This window comes from Bombina bombina, chromosome 3, assembly GCF_027579735.1.
Source record: "Bombina bombina isolate aBomBom1 chromosome 3, aBomBom1.pri, whole genome shotgun sequence".
Taxonomy (NCBI): Eukaryota; Metazoa; Chordata; class Amphibia; order Anura; family Bombinatoridae; genus Bombina; species Bombina bombina.
The window spans coordinates 642925408-642948478 of NC_069501.1; the positions used below are offsets into that span (position 1 = coordinate 642925408).

The 23071-nt window shown below is 39.7% G+C and overlaps 1 protein-coding gene across 1 annotated transcript in view; it reads left to right on the forward strand.

Annotated features, from left to right (window-relative positions):
* APPBP2 (amyloid beta precursor protein binding protein 2) overlaps positions 1-23071 on the forward strand; it is a 373616-nt gene that overhangs the window by 251047 nt on the left and 99498 nt on the right. Inside the window, exons 7-8 of the mRNA XM_053707351.1 lie at positions 3846-3913; positions 3992-4097. Of these exons, the coding sequence (XP_053563326.1) occupies positions 3846-3913; positions 3992-4097 (174 nt within the window). The remainder of the gene's footprint in view (positions 1-3845; positions 3914-3991; positions 4098-23071) is intronic.

Below are 23071 nucleotides of genomic sequence, written 5' to 3' on the forward strand. Positions count from 1 at the left end.
CTGATATTGGTTATTGACACATTCTTACTGTGTTACACACATATATATATTATATTATGGGACTGTAATGCCACCTAATATTTCTTGTAAAAGATTATAATTTAAGTTTTCCTGAAACCTGTGTTGAAATTATAGTGTTATAAGGCAAAGCCCCCTATTGATTACATGAATGACAGATTTTTCTAAAGTTTCTCCTCCGTTTTTTTTTTGTATACAGTAGATATGCATACAAATAATGATTGCTTTGCTGTTTGTCTTTCTGTCACTCTGTCTTATCATTAAGTCTCTCTCTAGCTCTCCTCCGTTGTGTGTGTGTGTGTCTCTCTCTCTTTCTACTTTGTCTGTAGACAATCATCTGTCACTGTTCTAGCCCTCTGATTGGTCCCAGATTGAATATATGTGGCCTAACATCATCAAGTTTGAATAGGAATATATAGGAGCAAGAGAGATCAATTTTTTGGAATGTCTATCTACTTCAAGCAGCGTACTCACATTTAAATATCTTATTAGATTCTGCTAGAATTGGATTTATTGAAAGTTTAATTTGGTCATTAACCATGTGTAAAAAAGGTCAGAATTTATTTGCAGTGCATAGGTATTTGTGCGTTGCACCAAATGCCACTAACCATGGACATTTTCTCTTGCAAGGTGTATCCAGTCCACGGATTCATCCTTTACTTGTGGGATATTCTCATTCCCTACAGGAAGTGGCAAAGAGAGCACACGGCAAAGCTGTCAATATAGCTCCCCCTCTAGCTCCACCCCCCAGTCATTCTCTTTGCCGGCTCTAAGCACTAGGGTCTCTCTCGGGAGTGTAAAGTGAATGTGGTGTTAGAATTGTAGTTTTATTATCTTCAATCAAAAGTTTGTTATTTTAAATGGTACCGGTTTGTACTATTTACTCTCTAGCATGTTGTAACTAAAATCCACTGCTGTTCCCACACAGGACTGAGGAGTACCAGAAAACTTCAGTTGGGGGGAACAGTTTGCAGGGTGATCTGCAATAAGGTATGTTCAGTCATTTATTTCTAGACAAGACTAAGATAATGCTAGAAGAGACTGACAATATCTCCATGAGGGGAGGGTAAGCTATGTTCACAGACTTAGTAAGGAATTGAATGCTTACATAATTGGGCTAATATACTGGTTGACACTTATTCAGGGCAGTCGATTGTTTGGCTAAGGAAAAATCGTTTTGCAAGACACTTTGAAAGCCCCTTTGGGTTCTTTCTGGGGTTATTACCACATGGCTGTTTTTTTTTTAGTCACTTAGGAGTGATTTACTAGGCCTCACAGCTCCAGAGTAGAGTGGGAAGGGCTTAATTTCGTGCCTCAGATGCGCACTTAGAATTGCAGAGAAGTTCATGCTTTTTCACATGGAGGGTCCTGCTGATGTTTGAGGGCCTAATAGAAGCTATATTCCCCCAAATCTGATCCCTAAGGGCAGGTAGGGCCACAGCTAGGCTGTGGCAAGGTGCAGTAGTCATTTAACTGGGTGTTGGCTTTAGGCTGCTCCAGTTTGGGCATTAAGGGGTTAATCGTTTTGAAACTTGTGGTGCAATCTTATTAAGGCTTTAGCTACATACTGTGAAAATTTCAGAAAGATTGCTGCATTTTTCACTGTTTTGTAAAATTGTGTGCTCTTTTTATCTCTTAAAGGCACAGTAACGTTTTTTTTTCAATCAGCTATGGGGCACTCCAGAGTTGGATCTGATGGCGTCCTGTCAGAACACCAAACTTCCTCTCTACGGGTCCAGGTCCCGGGATCCCAAGGCGGTATTGATAGATGCTCTAGCAGCGCCTTGGTCCTTCAATCTGGTTTATGTTTTTCCACCGTTTCCTCTCCTCCCGCGTCTGGTTGCCAGAATCAAGCAGGAGAAGGCTTCGGTGATTCTGATAGCACCTGCGTGGCCACGCAGGACTTGGTATGCAGACCTAGTGGACATGTCATCTGTCCCACCATGGACATTGCCAATAAGGCAGGATCTTCTGATACAGGGTCCGTTCAAGCATCCAAATTTAGTTTCTCTACGTCTGACTGCTTGGAGATTGAACGCTTAATTCTATCAAAGCGTGGGTTCTCTGAGTCAGTTATAGATACTCTGATTCAGGCTAGAAAGCCTGTCACCAGGAAAATCTACCATAAGATATGGCGAAAATATCTTTGTTGGTGTAAATCCAAGGGTTACTCATGGAGTAAGGTTAGGATTCCCAGGATATTGTCTTTTCTCCAAGAAGGATTGGAGAAAGGATTGTCAGCTAGTTCCTTAAAAGGACAAATAACTGCTTTGTCTATCCTGTTACAAAAGCGTCTGGCAGAGGTACCAGACGTTCAAGCGTTTGCTCAGGCTTTAGTCAGAATCAAGCCTGACTATAAACCTGTGGCTCCGCCATGGAGTTTGAATCTAGTTCTTTCAGTTCTTCAAGGGGTTCCGTTTGAACCTTTACATTCCATAGACATTAAGTTGTTATCTTGGAAAGTTTTGTTTTTTATAGCTATCTCTTCTGCTCGAAGAGTTTCAGAATTATCTGCCTTACAGTGTGATTCACCTTACCTGGTGTTCCACGCAGATCAGGTAGTTTTGCGTACCAAGCCTGGTTTTCTTCCTAAAGTTGTTTCTAACAAGAATATTAACCAGGAAATAGTTGTTCCTTCTCTGTGTCCTAATCCATCTTCGAAGAAGGAACGTCTATTACACAATCTTGATGTAGTTCGTGCTTTAAAGTTCTATTTACAAGCAACTAAGGATTTCAGACAAACATCTTCCTTGTTTGTTATCTATTCTGGTAAGAGGAGAGGTCAGAAAGCGACTGCTACCTCTCTTTCCTTTTGGCTGAAAAGCATCATCCGTTTGGCCTATGAGACTGCTGGCCAGCAGCCTCCTGAAAGAATTACTGCTCATTCTACCAGAGCAGTGGCTTCCGTATGGGCTTTCAAAAATGAGGCTTCTGTTGAACAGATTTGTAAGGCAGCGACTTGGTCTTTACTGCATACTTTTGCCAAATTTTATAATTCGATACTTTTGCTTCTTCGGAGGCTATTTTTGGGAGAAAGGTTTTGCAAGCAGTGGTGCCTTCCGTTTAAGGTACCTGTCTTGTTCCCTCCCTTCATCCGTGTCCTAAAGCTTTGGTATTGGTATCCCACAAGTAAAGGATGAATCCGTGGACTGGATACACCTTGCAAGAGAAAACAGAATTTATGCTTACCTGATAAATTACTTTCTCTTGCGGTGTATCCAGTCCACGGCCTGCCCTGGCATTTAAGTCAGGTAAAAAAAAATTTCTTTAAACTACAGTCACCACTGCACTCTATGGTTTCTCCTTTTTCTTCCTAACCTTTGGTCGAATGACTGGGGGGTGGAGCTAGAGGGGGAGCTATATGGACAGCTTTGCTGTGTGCTCTCTTTGCCACTTCCTGTAGGGAATGAGAATATCCCACAAGTAAAGGATGAATCCGTGGACTGGATACACCGCAAGAGAAAGTAATTTATCAGGTAAGCATAAATTCTGTTTTTGTGATCTACTTCAATATAGACAAATAGAATACAATTATTTGTGCATGTCTGTTGGTCATTATAGTAAATACATGTTTTATTTTAGCATGTGCTTAAAAAGAAGGAAATAAGCACACCCTCATCGTTCCTCCTTTTTTTTATCAGCAGCCTATGAGTTGCTGCACTGTACACCTCATACAAGAGTACCCACTGCAGAGAGCTGATACTGCTATTTATATATTTGCAAAGTAGAAAGAAAAAAACACAGCTTGCCTTATCTTGCTCTGTTAAGATATGTTTTATTTGTGTAATGTTCCCATAATTTCACATCAGTGTGTTTTTTATTTTAAGGCATGTGTGGTGAAACGTGAATTCAAGAAGGCAGAACAGTTAATAAAACATGCTGTTTATCTGGCACGGTAAGTATTTCTACAAATATCTGATAATGGTGGACATTTCTATGAATGTTTCCTAAACTTTATTTTTTTTTTTCCTAGGGAGAATTTTGGTCCTAAACATCCTAAATATTCTGACACGCTACTAGACTATGGATTTTATCTTCTAAATGTAGATAACATTTGCCAATCAGTTGCAATATACCAGGTAGGTATTTTATACAATTATTTCAGTACTACAACTAAAACATAAACCAAAGTAGAAAAATTAAACTACCCACTTATGAGTAGATTATAAGGGGCGCCAAACAATAGTATTAAAAATAATACAATAAAAACAATCAAAGAAGGATATAAACATCTAAAATAAATAGTATGTGTAATAATATGAGAGTGAGTCCTGCTCAGACGGCTCCATTTCCAGTCGTATAGGCATTGATAGTAGGTATTCTAGAAACACACAAGGAACAAAGGGGCGCCACATAGCGTACTCTTGTAAAGTTCAAATATGTGAAATTCAAAGAAAAGGACTCGCACTTTGTGATGGCACCAAAACCAATAGTTCAATAAGCACAGGCTGAAACTCAGTCTCCTGCTGATTAGCACTCCGGTGAACTGCTCCCTGTATAAAGTGTACTGCAACATGCTTTGTTCTGTATGCTGTTCCCTCCGGCAAACGTTCAGCTGTTAATAAAGGAGCGGGTTGTACAAGAGATATACTCAAACCATGCATACATAATGCATATTAGACCACCACTGCACAAATAAATACTGGAGCTATCAACTCTATAAAAGAATGTTTTATTGCAACGCGTTTCTCAATCTGCCTTTGCACGCATTGCAAGCAAACAGTTTTTTACACAATCTTTTACGGAGTTCTTGCATTTCTACTTATGATTGTGTTTGTCAATTTTGTTATATCATAAGATGCTTTCCATCTGTGACATTTGCAAAATAGGGAGTTGAGTTTAAAGGAATTATTAAAAAAGAATCGAAATGTGGTTTTAGAGTTATAAAGGGAAATATAAATATGGCTTGACTTGCCTATGTTTTCTAAATGATTTTTTTATATAATTGTCACTTATACACAGATATGGTCACAGATACGCATTTATATAATCATGCCAATTTATTTACTCACAGATACACATTTATAAGTGACATGCATACTAATTTTATCTATGACTAAGTGCTTATAAAAGTGCAAAATGCATCAATTAAATTATACATTTCTTTCATGTAATTGGCAAGAGTCCATGAGCTAGTGACGTATGGGATATACAATCCTACCAGGAGGGGCAAAGTTTCCCAAACCTCAAAATGCCTATAAATACACCCCTCACCACACCCACAATTCAGTTTTGCAAACTTTGCCTCCTATGGAGGTGGTGAAGTAAGTTTGTGCTAAGATTTCTATGTTGATATGCGCTTCTCAGCATTGTTGAAGTCCGATTCCTCTCAGAGTACAACGAATGTCAGAGGGACGTGAAGGGAGTATCACTTATTGAATACGATGATTTCGCTAACGGGGGTCTATTTCATAGGTTCTCTGTTTTCGGTCGTAGAGATTCATCTCCTACCTCCCTTTTCAGATCAACGATATACTCTCAATTTACCATTACCTCTACTGATAACTGTTTTAGTACTGGTTTGGCTATCTGCTATATGTGGATGGGTGTCTTTTGGTAAGTATGTTTTTTATTACTTAAGACACCTCAGCTATGGTTTGGCACTTTATGCATTTATATAAAATTCTAAATATATGTATTGTACTTATATTTGCCATGAGTCAGGTTCATGTATTTCCTTCTGCAGACTGTCAGTTTCATATTTGGGAAATATAAACATCTTTTAAAGAAAACATTTTCTTACCTGGGGTTTAGTCTTTTTTCAATTGACTACTACTTGCAAATTGCGGGCGGTATTAGCCCGCGGGTGCGTCAAGTGCTAAACTTTATTGCGTAATTCTTGGCGCGGAAAAATACGTCTGACGCAACTTTGTCATTTCCGGCGTCATACTTGACGCCGAGACCTTTCACACGGTTGCGTCATTAGTGACGCGAGTGTGTCATTTCCGGTTATTTTTGGCGGCAAAAAAGTTTACGTTACGTTGTGCGTCATACTTGGCGCCAAACTTTTTCATTATTTCAATACCCCATTGATGTTTGCCTCTTGCTTTTTTCTCTATCAGAGGGCTATGCTATTTGCATTTTTTTCCCATTCCTGAAACTGTCATATAAGGAAATTAAGTACGGATAATCCAACTATCCTCAAGAGGTGCGCTGCTGGATAATGATTCCGTTCCGGTGGGCTTGGTGTAAAGGCTGCGCTCTCCAGACGAACTCCCAGAGGAATCCTACATGTACAGACGAGATAGAGAGAGAGGCGCCAGACCCATAAAGCAGTAACGTTTGGATGTAGAGACAAATAACATGCAAAGAATCCCCCCTTCTAGAGTGGATACTCACAATTGTAGCGGCACTTAGAGCGTGCCCTTCACTGCGAGTCGGGACCGTTGTGAGTCGCCCGACAGACACCCCCAGGCAGATGACGTCACTGGTGGAGCTCCAATAGGCTGTAGGCTGTATCGATCTATGGGATCTCCTTGGGCTCAGCTGGAACTATCAGCGCTCAGTCTCACCATGGGAGTGTGTAAACGATAACTTTTTCACAGCAAAAACAAAGAGCCCAATTTGTTTTCCTTTAAACTGTTCATCTAAAATTCTACTGTCATATGTGCCATCCCAGACTATTGGAGCGAGCCATGGAGTGAGAACTTGCAGGGCAGCTTTTCTTCTCCCAACATTCGTGGCTAGGAATTGTCTCTACATCCAAACGTTACTTCTTTATGGTTCTGGCGCCTCTCTCTCTATCTCGTCCATATAAGGAAATAGATCATTTTGCTTTATATGTTGTTTTTTCTCTTACATTTTGCAAGATGTCTCAATCTGATCCTGCCTCAGAAGTTTCTGCTGAAACATTGCTGCCTGACATCGGTTCTACTAAAGCTAAGTGCATTTGTTGTAAAATTGTAGAAATTATTTCGCCGAATGTCATTTGTAATAGTTGTCATGATAAACTTTTACATGCAGATAGTGTATCCATCAGTAATAATACATTGCCAGTTGCAGTTCCTTCAACTTCTAATGTGCATGATATACCTGTAAATTTTAAAGAATTTGTTTCTGATTCTATCTTGAAGGCTTTGTCTGCATTTCCACCTTCTAATAAAGGTAAAAGGTCTTTTAAAACTTCTCATTTAGTTGATGAAATTTCAAATGACCAACAACATAATAATTTATCCTCTTCTGATGAGGATCTATCTGATACAGAAGATCCTTCCTCAGACATTGACACTGACAAATCTACTTATTTATTTAAAATAGAGTATATGCGTTCTTTATTAAAAGAAGTGTTAATTACTTTTGATATTGAGGTAACCAGTCCTCTTGACGTTAAGTCTAATAAAAGTTTAAATGCTGTTTTTAAACCTCCTGTGGTTTCTCCAAGTGTTTTTCCTATTCCTGAGGCTATTCCTGAGGCTATTTCTGATATGATTTCTAAGGAATGGAATAAGCCAGGTACTTCTTTTATTCCTTCTTCAAGGTTTAAAAAATTGTATCCTGTACCAGCAAAATCTATAGAGTTTTGGGAAAAAATCCCCAAAGTTGATGGGGCTATTTCTACTCTTGCTAAACGTACCACTATTCCTATGGAAGATAGTACTTCCTTTAAGGATCCTTTAGATAGGAAGCTTGAATCTTATCTAAGGAAGGCCTATTTATATTCAGGTCATCTTCTTAGACCTGCAATTTCTTTGGCTGATGTTGCGGCTGCATCAACTTTCTGGTTGGAGAATTTAGCGCAACAGGAATTGGATTCTGACTTATCTAGCATTATTCGCTTACTGCAATATGCTAATCATTTTATTTGTGATGCCATTTTTGATATCAAAATTGATGTTAGATCCATGTCTTTAGCTATATTCGCTAGAAGAGCTTTGTGGCTTAAATCTTGGAATACTGATATGACATCTAAATCTAGATTACTATCTCTTTCTTTCATGTAATTAGCAAGAGTCCATGAGCTAGTGACGTATGGGATATACATTCCTACCAGGAGGGGCAAAGTTTCCCAAACCTCAAAATGCCTATAAATACACCCCTCACCACACCCACAAATCAGTTTTGCAAACTTTGCCTCCCGTGGAGGTGGTGAAGTAAGTTTGTGCTAGATTCTACGTTGATATGCGCTTCGCAGCAGGCTGGAGCCCGGTTTTCCTCTCAGTGTGCAGTGAATGTCAGAGGGATGTGAAGAGAGTATTGCCTATTTGAATTCAATGGTCCTTCTACGGGATCTATTTCATAGGTTCTCTGTTATCGGTCGTAGAGATTCATCTCTTACCTCCCTTTTCAGATCGACGATATACTCTTATATACCATTACCTCTACTGATTCTCGTTTCAGTACTGGTTTGGCTTTCTACTACATGTAGATGAGTGTCCTGGGGTAAGTAAGCCTTATTTTTTGTGACACTCTAAGCTATGGTTGGGCACTTTTATATAAAGTTCTAAATATATGTGTTTAAACATTTATTTGCCTTGATTCAGGATGATCAATATTCCTTATTTCAGACAGTCAGTTTCATTATTTGGGATAATGCATATGAATTAAAAAAAAATTCTTACCTTAAAAATTGACTTTTTTCCCTATGGGCTGTTAGGCTCGCGGGGGCTGAAAATGCTTCATTTTATTGCATCATTCTTGGCGCTGACTTTTTTGGCGCAAAAAAAAAAAAATTTCTTTGTCATTTCCGGCGTCATACTTGTCGCCGGAAGTTGTTCGTGTTTTACGTAATTTTTTTGACGTTTTGCGCCAAAAATGTCAGCGTCACCGGATGTGGCGTCATTTTTGGCGCCAAAAGCATTGGGCACCAATAATGTGGGCGGCTTTTTTGGCGCTAAAAAATTTGGGCGTCATTATTGTCTCCTCCTTTTTTCTCACATTATTTGTCTCATTTTTCATTTGCTTCTGGTTGCTAGAAGCTTGTTCATTGGCATTTTTTCCCATTCCTGAAACTGCCTTTTAAGGAATTTGATAGATTTTGCTTCATATTGCAAGATGTCTCAGATTGACCCTGGATCAGAAGCTACTTCTTGAAAAACGCTGCCTGATGCTGGTTCCACCAAAGTTAAGTGTATCTGCTGTAAACTTGTGGTAACTGTCCCTCCGGCTGTAGTTTGTGATGAATGTCATGATAAACTTGCTAATGCAGATAGTATTTCCATTAGTAATATACCATTACCTGTTGCTGTTCCATCAACATCTAATGCTCAGGATGTTCCTGTTAATATAAGAGATTTTGTTTCTAAATCTATTAGGAAGGCTATGTCTGTTATTCCTCCTTCCAGTAAACGGAAAAGGTCTTTTAAAACTTCACATTTTTCAGATGAATTTTTAAATGAACATCATCATTCTGATTTGTCTGTTTCTGATGATGATTTTTCTGGTTCAGAGGATTCTGTCTCAGATATTGACACTGATAAATCTTCATATTTATTTAAAATGGAATTTATTCGTTCTTTACTTAAAGAAGTCTTAATCGCATTAGAGATGGAGGAATCTAGTCCTCTTGTTACTAAATCTACTAAGCGTTTAAATTCGTTTTTTAAACCTCCTACAGTTATTCCGGAAGTTTTTCCTGTCCCTGATGCTATTTCTGAAGTAATTTCTAGGGAATGGAATAATCTGGGTAATTCATTTACTCCTTCTAAAAGATTTAAGAAATTGTATCCTGTGCCATCTGACAGATTAGAGTTTTGGGACAAAATCCCTAAAGTTGATGGGGCTATCTCTACTCTCGCTAAACGTACTACTATTCCTACGGCAGATAGTACTTCCTTTAAGGATCCTTTAGATAGGAAAATTGATTCCTTTCTAAGGAAAGCTTATTTATGTTCAGGTAATCTTCTTAGGCCTGCTATTTCTTTGGCTGATGTTGCGGCAGCTTCCACTTTTTGGTTGGAGGCTTTGGCACAACAAGTGTCAGATCATAATACTCATAGCATTGTTAAACTTCTTCAACATGCTAATAACTTTATTTGTGATGCCATCTTTGATATCATTAGAGTTGATGTCAGGTATATGTCTTTAGCTATTTTAGCTAGAAGAGCTTTATGGCTTAAAACTTGGAATGCAGATATGTCTTCTAAGTCAACTTTGCTTTCCCTTTCTTTTCAAGGTAATAAATTGTTTGGATTCTATTATTTCAACTGTTACTGGGGGGAAAGGAACTTTTTTACCTCAGGATAAAAAGTCTAAAGGTAAATATAGGGCTGCTAATCGTTTTCGTTCCTTTCGTCAGAATAAGGAACAGAAGCCTGATCCTTCCCCTAAAGGAACAGTTTCTGTTTGGAAACCATCTCCAGTCTGGAATAAATCCAAGCCTTTTAGAAAGCAAAAGCCAGCTCCCAAGTCCACATGAAGGTGCGGCCCTCATTCCAGCACAGCTGGTAGGGGGCAGATTACGATTTTTCAAAGAAATTTGGATCAATTCGATTCACAGTCTTTGGATTCAGAACATTGTTTCACAAGGGTACAGAATAGGTTTCAAATTAAGGCCTCCTGCAAGAAGATTTTTTCTTTCTCGCATTCCAATAAACCCAGTGAAGGCTCAAGCATTTCTGAAATGTGTTTCAGATCTAGAGTTGGCTGGAGTAATTGTGCCAGTTCCAGTTCTGGAGCAGGGTCTGGGGTTTTACTACAAACTATTCATTGTACCAAAGAAGGAGAATTCCTTCAGACCAGTTCTGGATTTAAAAATATTGAATCGTTATGTAAGGATACCAACATTCAAAATGGTAACTATAAGGACTATTCTACCTTTTGTTCAGCAAGGGCATTATATGTCCACAATAGATTTACAGGATGCATATCTGCATATTCCGATTCATCCAGATCACTATCAGTTTCTGAGATTCTCTTTTCTAGACAAGCATTACCAGTTTGCGGCTCTGCCGTTCGGCCTAGCAACAGCTCCAAGGATTTTTTCAAAGGTTCTCGGTGCCCTGCTATCTGTAATCAGAGAACAGGGTATTGTGGTATTTCCTTATTTGGACGATATCTTGGTACTTGCTCAGTCTTCACATTTAGCAGAATTTCATACGAATCGACTTGTGTCATTTCTTCAAGAACATGGTTGGAGGCTCAATTTACCAAAGAGTTCATTGATTCCTCAGACAAGGGTAACCTTTTTAGGTTTCCAAATAGATTGTGTCCATGACTTTGTCTCTAACGGACAAGAGATGTCTGAAATTGGTTTCAGCTTGTCGAAACCTTCAGTCTCAATCATTCCCTTCGGTAGCCTTATGCATGGAAATTCTAGGTCTTATGACTGCTGCATCGGACGCGATCCCCTTTGCTCGTTTTCACATGCGACCTCTTCAGCTTTGTATGCTGAACCAGTGGTGCAGGTATTATACAAAGATATCACAGTTAATATCTTTAAATCCAATTGTACGACACTCTCTGACGTGGTGGACAGATCACCATCGTTTAGTTCAAGGGGCTTCTTTTGTTCTCCCAACCTGGACTGTGATCTCAACAGATGCGAGTCTGACAGGTTGGGGAGCTGTATGGGGGTCTCTGACAGCGCAGGGGGTTTGGGAATCTCAGGAGGCGAGATTACCCATCAACATTTTGGAACTCCGTGCGATTTTCAGAGCTCTTCAGTCATGGCCTCTTCTGAAGAGAGAATCGTTCATTTGTTTTCAGACGGACAATGTCACGACCGTGGCATATGTCAATCATCAAGGGGGGACTCACAGTCCTCTGGCTATGAAAGAAGTATCTCGGATACTTGCGTGGGCGGAATCCAGCTCCTGTCTAATTTCTGCGGTTCACATCCCAGGTGTAGACAATTGGGAAGCGGATTATCTCAGTCGCCAGACGTTACATCCGGGAGAATGGTCTCTTCACCCAGAGGTGTTTCTTCAGATTGTTCAAATCTGGGGTCTTCCAGAAATAGATCTGATGGCCTCTCATCTAAACAAGAAACTTCCCAGGTATCTGTCCAGATCCAGGGATCCTCAGGCGGAGGCAGTGGATGCATTGTCACTTCCTTGGAAGTATCATCCTGCCTATATCTTTCCGCCTCTGGTTCTTCTTCCAAAAGTGATCTCCAAGATTCTAAAAGAGCGTTCGTTTGTTCTGCTGGTGGCTCCAGCATGGCCTCACAGGTTTTGGTATGCGGATCCTGTTTGGATGGCTACTTGCCAACCTTGGACTCTTCTGTTAAGACCAGACCTTCTATCTCAAGGTCCTTTTTTCCATCAGGATCTCAAATCATTAAATTTGAAGGTATGGAGATTGAACGCTTGATTCTCAGTCATAGAGGTTTCTCTGACTCCGTAATTAATACTATGTTACAGGCTCGTAAATCTGTCTCTAGGAAGATATATTATTGAGTCTGGAAGACTTACATTTCTTGGTGCTCTTCTCATCAATTTTCCTGGTATTCTTTTAGAATTCCTAGAATTTTACAATTTCTTCAGGATGGTCTGGATAAGGGTTTGTCTGCAAGTTCTTTGAAAGGACAAATTTCTGCTCTTTCTGTGTTGTTTCACAGAAAGATTGCTAATCTTCCTGATATTCATTGTTTTGTACAGGCTTTGGTAGAAAAGTACTTCAGGCAGCTGTTTCAGTTTGATTCTTCTGCTTATAATTTCAGTTTTTTTCATTATAAGATTAAAACTTTATTTTGGGGTGTGGATTATTTTTTCAGCGGAATTGGCTGTCTTTATTTTATCCCTCCCTCTCTAGTGACTCTTGCGTGGAAGTTCCACATCTTGGGTATTTATTATCCCATGCGTCACTAGCTCATGGACTCTTGCTAATTACATGAAAGAAAACATAATTTATGTAAGAACTTACCTGATAAATTCATTTCTTTCATATTAGCAAGAGTCCATGAGGCCAACCCTTTTTTGTGGTGGTTATGATTTTTTTGTATAAAGCACAATTATTCCAATTCCTTATTTTTTATGCTTTCGCACTTTTTTCTTATCACCCCACTTCTTGGCTATTCGTTAAACTGATTTGTGGGTGTGGTGAGGGGTGTATTTATAGGCATTTTGAGGTTTGGGAAACTTTGCCCCTCCTGGTAGGAATGTATATCCCATACGTCACTAGCTCATGGACTCTTGCTAATATGAAAGAAATGAATTTATCAGGTAAGTTCTTACATAAATTATGTTTTCTTTCCAAGGTAATAATTTATTTGGTTCTCAGTTGTATTCTATTATTTCAACTGTCACTGGGGGAAAGGGAGTTTTTCTGCCTCAGGATAAAAAACCTAAGGGTAAATCTAAGGCTTCTAACCGTTTTCGTTCCTTTCGTCAGAATAAGGAACAAAAACTCAATCCTCCCCCCAAGGAATCTGCTTCCAATTGGAAGCCTTCCTCAAATTGGAATAAATCCAAGCCATTTAGGAAACCAAAGTCAGCCCCTAAGTCCGCATGAAGGTGCGGCCCTCATTCCAGCTCAGCTGGTAGGGGCAGATTAAGGTTTTTCAAGGATATTTGGATAAAATCTGTCCAAAATCAATGGATTCAGAGCATTGTCTCTCAAGGGTATCAAATAGGATTCAGAGTAAGACCTCCTGTGAGAAGATTTTTTCTCTCAAGTATCCCAGCAAATCCAGTAAAAGCTCAGACATTCCTGAAGTGTGTTTCAGACCTGGAGTCTTCAGGGTAATCATGCCAGTTCCTCTTCAGGAACAAGGTTTGGGGTTTTATTCAAATCTATTCATTGTCCCAAAGAAGGAAAATTTATTCAGACCAGTTCTGGATCTGAAAATTTTGAATCGTTATGTAAGAGTACCAACTTTCAAGATGGTGACTATAAGGACTATTCTGCCTTTTGTTCAGCGAGGACATTGTATGTACACAATAGACTTGCAGGATGCATACCTTCATATTCCTATTCATCCAGAACATTATCAGTTTCTGAGATTCTCTTTTCTAAACAAGCATTACCAATTTGTTGCTCTTCCATTTGGCCTAGCAACAGCTCCAAGAATCTTTTTGAAGGTTCTGGGTGCCCTACTCTCTGTAATCAGAGAACAGGGTATTGCTGTGTTTCCTTATTTGGACGATATCTTGGTACTAGCTCAGTCTTTACGTGCTGCAGAATCTCACACAAATCAACTAGTGTTGTTTCTTCGGGAAACATGGTTGGAGGATCAATTTACCAAAAAGTTTCTTGATTCCTCAGACAAGGGTCACCTTTTTAGGCTTCCAGATAGATTCAGTGTCCATGACTCTGTCTCTAACAGACAAGAGACGTTTAAAATTGGTTGCAGCCTGCTGGCACCTTCAGTCTCAGTCATTCCCTTCAGTGGCTATGTGCATGGAAGTTTTAGGTCTCATGACTGCAGCATCGGACGCAATCCCCTTTGCTCGTTTTCACATGAGACCTCTACAGCTTTGTATGCTGAATCAATGGTGCAGGGATTATACAATGATATCACAATTAATATCCTTAAATCCCAATGTACGACACTCTCTGACATGGTGGATAGATCACCATCGTTTAGTTCAAGGGGCTTCTTTTGGTCGACCAACCTGGACTGTGATCAGAACAGATGCGAGTCTTTCAGGTTGGGGAGCTGTTTGGGGATCTTTGACAGCACAAGGGGTTTGGAAATCTCAAGAGGCGAGATTACCAATAAATATTTTAGAACTCTGTGCAATTCTCAGAGCTCTTCAGTTTTGGATTCTGTTAAAGAGAGAACCGTTCATTTGTTTTCAGACAGACAATATCACAAAAGTGGCATATGTCAATCATCAGGGTGGGACTCACAGTCCCCAATCTATGAAAGAAGTATCTCGAATACTTACTTGGGCGGAATCCAGCTCCTGTCTAATCTCTGCGGTGCATATCCCAGGTGTAGACAATTGGGAGGCGGATTATCTCAGCCGCCAGACTTTACATCCAGGGGAGTGGTCTCTCCATCCAGATGTGTTTTTTCAGATTGTTCAGATGTGGGGTCTTCCAGAGATAGATCTCATGGCCTCTCATCTAAACAAGAAACTTCCAAAATACCTGTCCAGGTCCAGGGATGTTCAGGCGGAAGCAGTGGATGCGCTGACACTTCCTTGGTGTTATCATCCTGCTTACATTTTCCTGCCTCTAGTTCTCCTTCCAAGAGTGATCTCCAAAATCATCATGGAACAATCATTTGTATAAAAAATGGAATAAGAGCAGCACAACAGTAATACTTAAACAGAATACATTTATTTCACATGTACAACATACATGCAAGAAAAGGACAAAACGTCTGACATGTTTCGCGCCCTCTAGTGGCGCTTCATCATAGACTAAGGATAGTACTCTGAAGTCTACCTTATATAACCACACAGGTAATTACAAATTAACACCTGGCACTTATATAAAAAAATTGTTAAAAACAAATGTACTTCATGTTATTATGCAAGTTCTCAATATTGAGCCTGAGGTCAGAAAATAATGAAAAAGAATTAATAACAAAATATCAGCAAATAAAAGCACTATTAAACATGAACTCATAACATCACCTAATTTCATATATTTATATAGATCATAATACACAATTAATGATGTATAATGTTATTATGTTCACATGTTTCATACATTATGCTGAACAAACCATTTCCTAATAAGAAAATTTCTCAATATAAAGAAATCAATGAGAAACAGTCAAAGAGAGCATCAGAGTTTATAAACAAGAAATTTATAAGCAACTAATTTAAAGTGACAGTACCAGAGAACAAGTGTCACAGATAAATATATAAAGTTCCACAGATAGAATGTATTCAATCTCTACAGTGCTTCAAACCCATATATCCAAAAGAAATATAAACACAAATGTAAACTCGTCAATACATTTTACTCGGCTGAGTTAAAATTAATAATACACAGTTCCATAGCTATATTCAACCACTCATAGCCCTACTTAGTAGTGATTTGCTCAGAATATAAAGCTTTAGTGGTACTCAAATTAAAGATATTATAATATACTATAAAACCTATATTTCCAATGACAAATATTAGAAAAACTTAACTTATTAAACAAAATAGCTAATATCCCACTCAAGGTTCAAACCCATTCATCTGCCCTTATGCTTCCATCCGTGGCGTCTGACGTCACTATCTTGAGCCCAGGAGGCGTTCGGTAAGGAGTTTGGAGCGGCTAGCCGACACAGTTTAACAATCATTTGTGTTGCTGGTGGCTCCAGCATGGCCACACAGGTTTTGGTATGCGGATCTGGTTCGGATGTCCAGTTGCCCGCCTTGGCCACTTCCGTTACGGCCAGACCTACTATCTCAAGGTCCGTTTTTCCATCAGGATCTCAAATCATTAAATTTGAAGGTATGGAAATTGAACGCTTAGTACTAAGTCATAGAGGTTTCTCTGACTCAGTGATTAATACTATGTTACAAGCTCGTAATTCTGTCTCTAGAAAGATTTATTATAGAGTTTGGAAGACTTACATTTCATGGTGTTCTTCTCATAAATTCTCCTGGCATTCTTTTAGAATTCCTAGAATTTTACAGTTTCTTCAGGATGGATTGGATAATGGTTTGTCTGCAAGTTCCTTGAAAGGACAAATCTCCGCTCTTTCTGTTTTATTTCACAGAAAGATTGCTATACTTCCTGATATACACTGTTTTGTACAGGCTTTAGTTCGTATTAAGCCTGTTATTAAATCAATTTCTCCTCCTTGGAGTCTTAATTTGGTTCTGAAAGCTTTACAGGCTTCTCCATTTGAACCTATGCATTCTTTGGACATTAAACTACTTTCTTGGAAAGTGTTGTTCCTTTTGGCCATCTCTTCTGCTAGAAGAGTTTCTGAGCTATCTGCTCTTTCTTGTGAGTCTCCTTTTCTGATTTTTCATCAGGGTAAGGCAGTTTTGCGGACTTCTTTTAAATTTTTACCTAAGGTTGTGAATTCTAACAACATTAGTAGAGAAACTGGTGTCCCTTCCTTGTGTCCTAATCCTAAGAATTCTTTGGAAAGATCCTTACATTCTTTGGATGTGGTAAGAGCTTTGAAATATTATGTGGAAGCTACTAAAGATTTCAGGAAGACTTCCAGTCTATTTGTTTTATTTTCTGGTCCTAGGAAAGGTCAGAGGGCTTCTGCTATTTCCTTGGCTTCTTGGTTGAAACTTTTGATTCATCAAGCTTATTTGGAGTCGGGTCAGGCCCCGCCTCAGTGAATTACAGCTCATTCTACTAGATCAGTCTCCACTTCGTGGGCTTTTAAGAATGAAGCTTCAGTTGATCAGATGTGCAAAGCGGCAACTTGGTCCTCTTTGCATACATTTACTAAATTCTACCGTTTTGATGTATTTGCTTCTTCGGAAGCAGTTTTTGGTAGAAAAGTTCTTCAGGCAGCTGTTTCAGTTTGATTCTTCTGCTTTTGATTTAAGTTTTTTTCTTTCCATTATGAAAATAAACTTATTTTTTTGGGTTGTGGATTAATTTTTTCAGCGGAAAATGGCTGTTTTTATTTTATTCCCTCCCTCTATAGTGACTCTTGAGTGGAGATCCACATCTTGGGTATTGCTATCCCATACGTCACTAGCTCATGGACTCTTGCCAATTACATGAAAGAAAACATAATTTATGTAAGAACTTACCTGATAAATTCATTTCTTTCATAGTCCATGAGGCCCACCCTTTTTATGGTGGTTATGATTTTTTGTATAAAGCACAATTATTTCCAAATTTCCTTTGTTGATGCTTTCTACTCCTTTCTTTATCACCCTACTGCTTGGCTATTCGTTAAACTGGATTGTGGGTGTGGTGAGGGGTGTATTTATAGGCATTTTGAGGTTTGGGAAACTTTGCCCCTCCTGGTAGGAATGTATATCCCATACGTCACTAGCTCATGGACTCTTGCAAATATGAAAGAAATGAATTTATCAGGTAAGTTCTTACATAAATTATATTTTTTCTCTGTTGGAGAATTTAGTGCAGGTACCACATGGTCTCTAATTACTCAACATGGACTGTTACTGCATCTTGTAGCCCTATGCTTGTTTTGTCATTACAGTACTGTTCATTCTTTGTATTCTCTATCTATGCAAGAAATAAGCCACTAGACTTGCACTTTGTGCCATCAAGCAAGCGATTGCTGTGTGCTCTTTCAGGTCCAATTTTATAAATGTTAAAAGCACATAAAACCCAAAATGTGTCTTTCTTGATTCATACAGACCATACAATTTTTTATAAGTTTCCAATTTACGTCTATTATAAAATTTACATTGTTCTCATTAAATTGTTTGTTGAAGAGAATCCCTAAGAAGGTAGTGAGTACATGTCTGGGAAAACTATTTGACAGTGGTTTTAAAAGAATGTATTAGATGGTAGCAATGCTATCACAATATAAAACATTGTTAAAGGGACAGTGTACTGTATTTTCCCCCGTCCCCTTTAATATGTTCCCAATGACCTATTTTACCTGATGGAGTGTGTAAAATTTACAAATATCTGTTTTTGCCTGTCGATTCCTTGCCTACTTTGAAAATGTCAGTACTTAAGTACTGGTTATAGAAAAATTATGGAAATAAAGTTCCTAGAGGGGGTGTGAGGGGGTGTGACAGAGAAGTAGTAAAATGTTCATTTTTTATTGTTCTCTCTATGTATTGGTCTTTCAAAATAGTACTGGAAACAAATGAATATGCAACCAGTTTTACCGTACTTTGTCCCTTTAAAAGCATTCTTGCAAAACTGCTGCCATGTAGTGCTCCAAACGTGCAGATTACTGAGCCTACATACATGCTTTTCAACAAATGATAAAGAATAACAAAGTAGATTTGCTAATAGAAGTAAATCATTCATTAAACAAATATTTGTTTCAGGTTCACAAAGCAGTTTTGCATCTCTCCTTTACCAGATATGCCATGGTTATTTTTTAGTGTACTCCTGTGACCGCTGCTTTCCTCCCAGTACCATTACCTGTCTGCTCTCCCTCTGAGTACAACTTATTTCCCCTTCTCTTTTGTCGTCCCATGGCCATCTTTAGACTTACTGACTATTAGCCATCACATTTGAAATTAAAGTCCAGTCCTACAGGAGGAGGCAACACCCCCATACAACAGAGCTTTAATCCCTCCCACTTCCCTTGATTTCTAATCAATTTTTTGTCTCTAGCAAAGAGTGCTTGTGAAATGCTGATCTACACGTCAGTTGAAAGGGGTTCTTTGACTGATTTGAGACCTATTATCCTCCTTATAGTACCTATGAACAGGGCAGAGGAGTGGACAAGAATTTAGCCAGGCAATGAAAATCTTCTCCCAGTACTGAGATGCCACCAGCTTCCCAGGTGAAATGTGGGCATGCTCGCCAATCCCCTGTTCTAGAGTGTGCTGTTTCTTTTTACAGATCCTTGGTACCGTGATTGCACTACCTTCAAATGGAAGCAGACTTCTGCAGCTAAGGTGAGCATGGTAGACAAAGGTGCTGGCAGGTAAGTACCATGCACCTTTGTAGCCAATCATTATAGAGCAAACTGGTGCAGTCTTAGGATATATTACTGATCCCTTAAAAGGGCAATGCACTAACAATTGAATCCCTTCTTATGTGTTTGCTATGTAAGGAATTGGTGTGTTCCTCTTCTCAGCTTTGTAATGCCAAGTCTGTGTCTAATGCTAGACAGGCCATGCACCATTGCATTTTGAGCAGAGTACTCAGGGATTTGTTACCCAGGGGTTTTCCCCAGTGCAGCTCTACAGACCTGCCTCCTAAAAACAGTACATTCAATCTTCAATTTCACAACTGACAGCTGTCATGCTTCCACCAGTTAAACGCAAATGTTTGCTAAGGGCAGAAGAGAAATCTTTGCAGGTCCTGGGCTTATCTGGGCCATCCCTAAGGAGCGACCCATCTAGGTACTACTGTTGAAATAATGCAAAGAGTGCCGCTATTACTGTTCTGGCTAGAAGATCCTTATGGCTCAAGTCAATGTCTGCTGATAAATATCTAAAAGCAGACTTATTTTCCCTCCCATTTCAAGGAAAGGTCTTGTTTGGACCTGGCCCTTTTTTTGCTACAGCCACTAGAGTTAAAGGAGCTTTCCGACCACAAGACAAAAAAGCTAAGGGCAGGGTTAGGTCTGCTGGAAAGTTTCACTCATTTCTCTTTTCCAAGAAGCAAAGATCCTCTTCAATGTCTCAAATGTATGACACCTCAAGTCCACGTGGAAGCCTTCTTTCCTCTTGGTTGAAGTCCAAACAGGCAAAAAAAGGCATGAAGGTTCGACTCCCAAACCAGACCCTGTTCGGCTCCCAAAGCAGATCCTTTTCAGGAGGCTTTGAAAAATCAGTTTAAGATCATTTGGTGCTTAACATAAATTCCCAGGGGTACAGCATAGGTTTTTAGTTTGCTATCTGAGAGAGAGATTCCTCCTGTCTCACATTCCAAAAGATCCTTTAAAGGCTAGAGCTTTCTTGGCATGTGTAAAATACCTAGAAGCCATGGGAGTAATTATTCCAGTCCCCTTAAGGGAACAGAATCAGGTGTTCTAGTCACATCTTTTAATTGTTTCAAAGAAAAAAAAGGACTATAAAACCCACATATTTTCTTTCATGATTCAGATAGAGTATGCAATTTTAAGCAACTTACTAATTTACTCCTATTATCAGTTTTTATTCGTTGTCTTGGAATCTTTATTTTAAAAAGCAGGAATGTAAGCTTGGGAGCTGGCCCATTTTTGATTTGGTACCCCGGACAGCGCTTGCTAATTGGTGGCTACATTTAGCCCTTTTACAAGACACAGTTATCACAAAGTCTGCAAAATTTTGTTTTCTTTCCATAAGGCAGGGAGAGTCCACAACTTCATTCTTTACTGTTGGGAAATATAACACCTGACCACCCCAGCCAAAGGCTTAAATATCCCTCCCACTTCCCCTATCCCCCCAGGCATTCTTTGCCATTCGTCACTAGGGGAGGATGGCAGAGAAGTGTCAGAAGATTTTAGATAGTCCTGTAATGGGTATGTTCCCTTCAAGAGAGGCCTGGCGTTTTAAGTAATCATATAAACCTCTCAGTAAGAGTATTAATGAAAGTTAGAGTCTGGAGATGCAGGGAAAGTTTTTCTGCGAACCCATCCAGACTGTCAACTAACGACTCCTGAGCAATCAATGTTGACGCGTTTCACTGCTTGCTGTTACACGCTCAGGTCCCTGTCAGTGCGTTGCTGCAATACTGTCACACTTGAGAGGCTGTATCTGTTCCACAGCGTGGATCCTGGAGGGTAAGACCGCTTTATTATATATAGCAGGGATTCTAATATAGGGTCACGGTGTGGCTCCTTTATACTTCAATAGGATCAAGGGTTAATATTTCCTTCAGAGAGATTATTTTGAACATTTTTGGGGATTTTTATGTACTGCTTTCACTTTGTTTGGGCTCATAAAACGGTGTGCTTTTGGCTTGGAACAAACAGGTTTCACTTTCTCCTCCGTTCGGGATCTAGCCTCTTTAGGAGTAATTGTCCCGGTACCTACATCAGAAGATGTCGGGTGTTCTATTCAAACCTCTTCCTGGTTCCCAAAAAGGAGGGAACTTTTCGTCCAATTCGGGACCTGAAGTGCCTAAACGAGTTTCTGAGTGTCCCCTCTTTCAAAATGGAGACAATACGGTCAATTCTTCCCCTGGTTCAGGAAGGACAAATTATGACCACTATAAACCAGAAGGATGCATACCTTCACTTTCCGATACACAAGGAACATTTTCAGTTCCTGAGGTTTGCCTTTCTGGATCAGAACTTACAGTTCATAGCACTTCCGTTTGGCTTAGCTACTGCTCCAAGGCTATTTACAAAGGTTCTGGGGGCTCTTCTAGCGGTTGCAAGAACAAGAGGTATTGCAGTAGCAATTGCTCTCTTCATCCTGCCGCAACCACCTACGCAATATCTCCAAAATTCGTCCGTTTCTAAGTGCTGAAACTACTAAACAGCTAATCCACTCCCTGGTAATTTCCCGACTTGACTACTGTAACAACTTACTAACTGGCCTCCCTCTCTCCCGCCTCTCTCCCCTCCAATCCATCCTAAATGCATCTGCCAGACTAATCCACCTCTCTTGACGCTCTGTTTCTGCTGCACCTCTCTGTGAGTCCCTTCACTGGCTCCCCATTCACAACAGAGTTAAATTCAAAATTCTCACCCTGACCTACAAAGCCCTCACCAATGCTGCCCCACCCTACCTGTCCTCACTTATCAACAAATACACTCCTGCCCGCCCCCTAAGATCCAACAATGACCTGCTTCTTGTGTCCTCTACCATCACCTCCTCTCATGCTAGACTACAGGACTTCTCTCGTGCGGCACCAACCCTCTGGAAAGCACTTCCTCGTGCTGTCAGACTTGCCCCTAACCTCTCCTCCTTTAAACGTTCCCTAAAGACCTTTCTGTTCAGGGAAGCTTATCACCCGACTTATTAACATACTAACTTCACTTAACTAACAGCTGCCCTCTATCTCCTCACTAATATCATTCTCACCTTTGCAGTTCCCACCTCCTGTTTCCCATCCTACCCATCTAGATTGTAAGTTCCCACGGGAATAGGGCCCTAAATTCCCCCTGTTTTTTTCTGTAAAATTTTGTCTTATCGTATTGTTTCTCAATTGTACTGTTATCCTTGTACCCATGGGCAGCGCTGCGGAATCTGTTGGCGCTTTATAAATAATTAATAATAATAGCACCTTAGAGATTAGCTGAGCTTCTGGATGTGCAGTCCTTTGTTAAGGCTCTGACTAGGATCAGACCTGTAATTAGAATTATGGTTCCGCCATGGAGTCTAAATCTTGTTCTTCCTGTGTTGCAGCAGACTCCGTTTAGTTTCCTTCCTAAGGTGGTGTCAGATTGCAACATTAATCAAGAGATTGTTGTTTCTTCCTTGTGACCCAATCCTCCTTCGGCGAAGGAACGTTTGCTTTACAATCTAGATGTGGTTTGTGCCTTTAAGTTCTACCTTCAGGCTACTAAGGAGTTCAGACAATCTTCATCATTGTTTGTCATCTATGCGGGTAAGCGTAGGGGTCAAAAGGCCACTACGTCTTCCCTGTCTTTCTGGTTGAGAAGTGCCATCCGCCTAGCTTATGAGATGGCGGGACAACAGCCTCCTGAGAGGATTA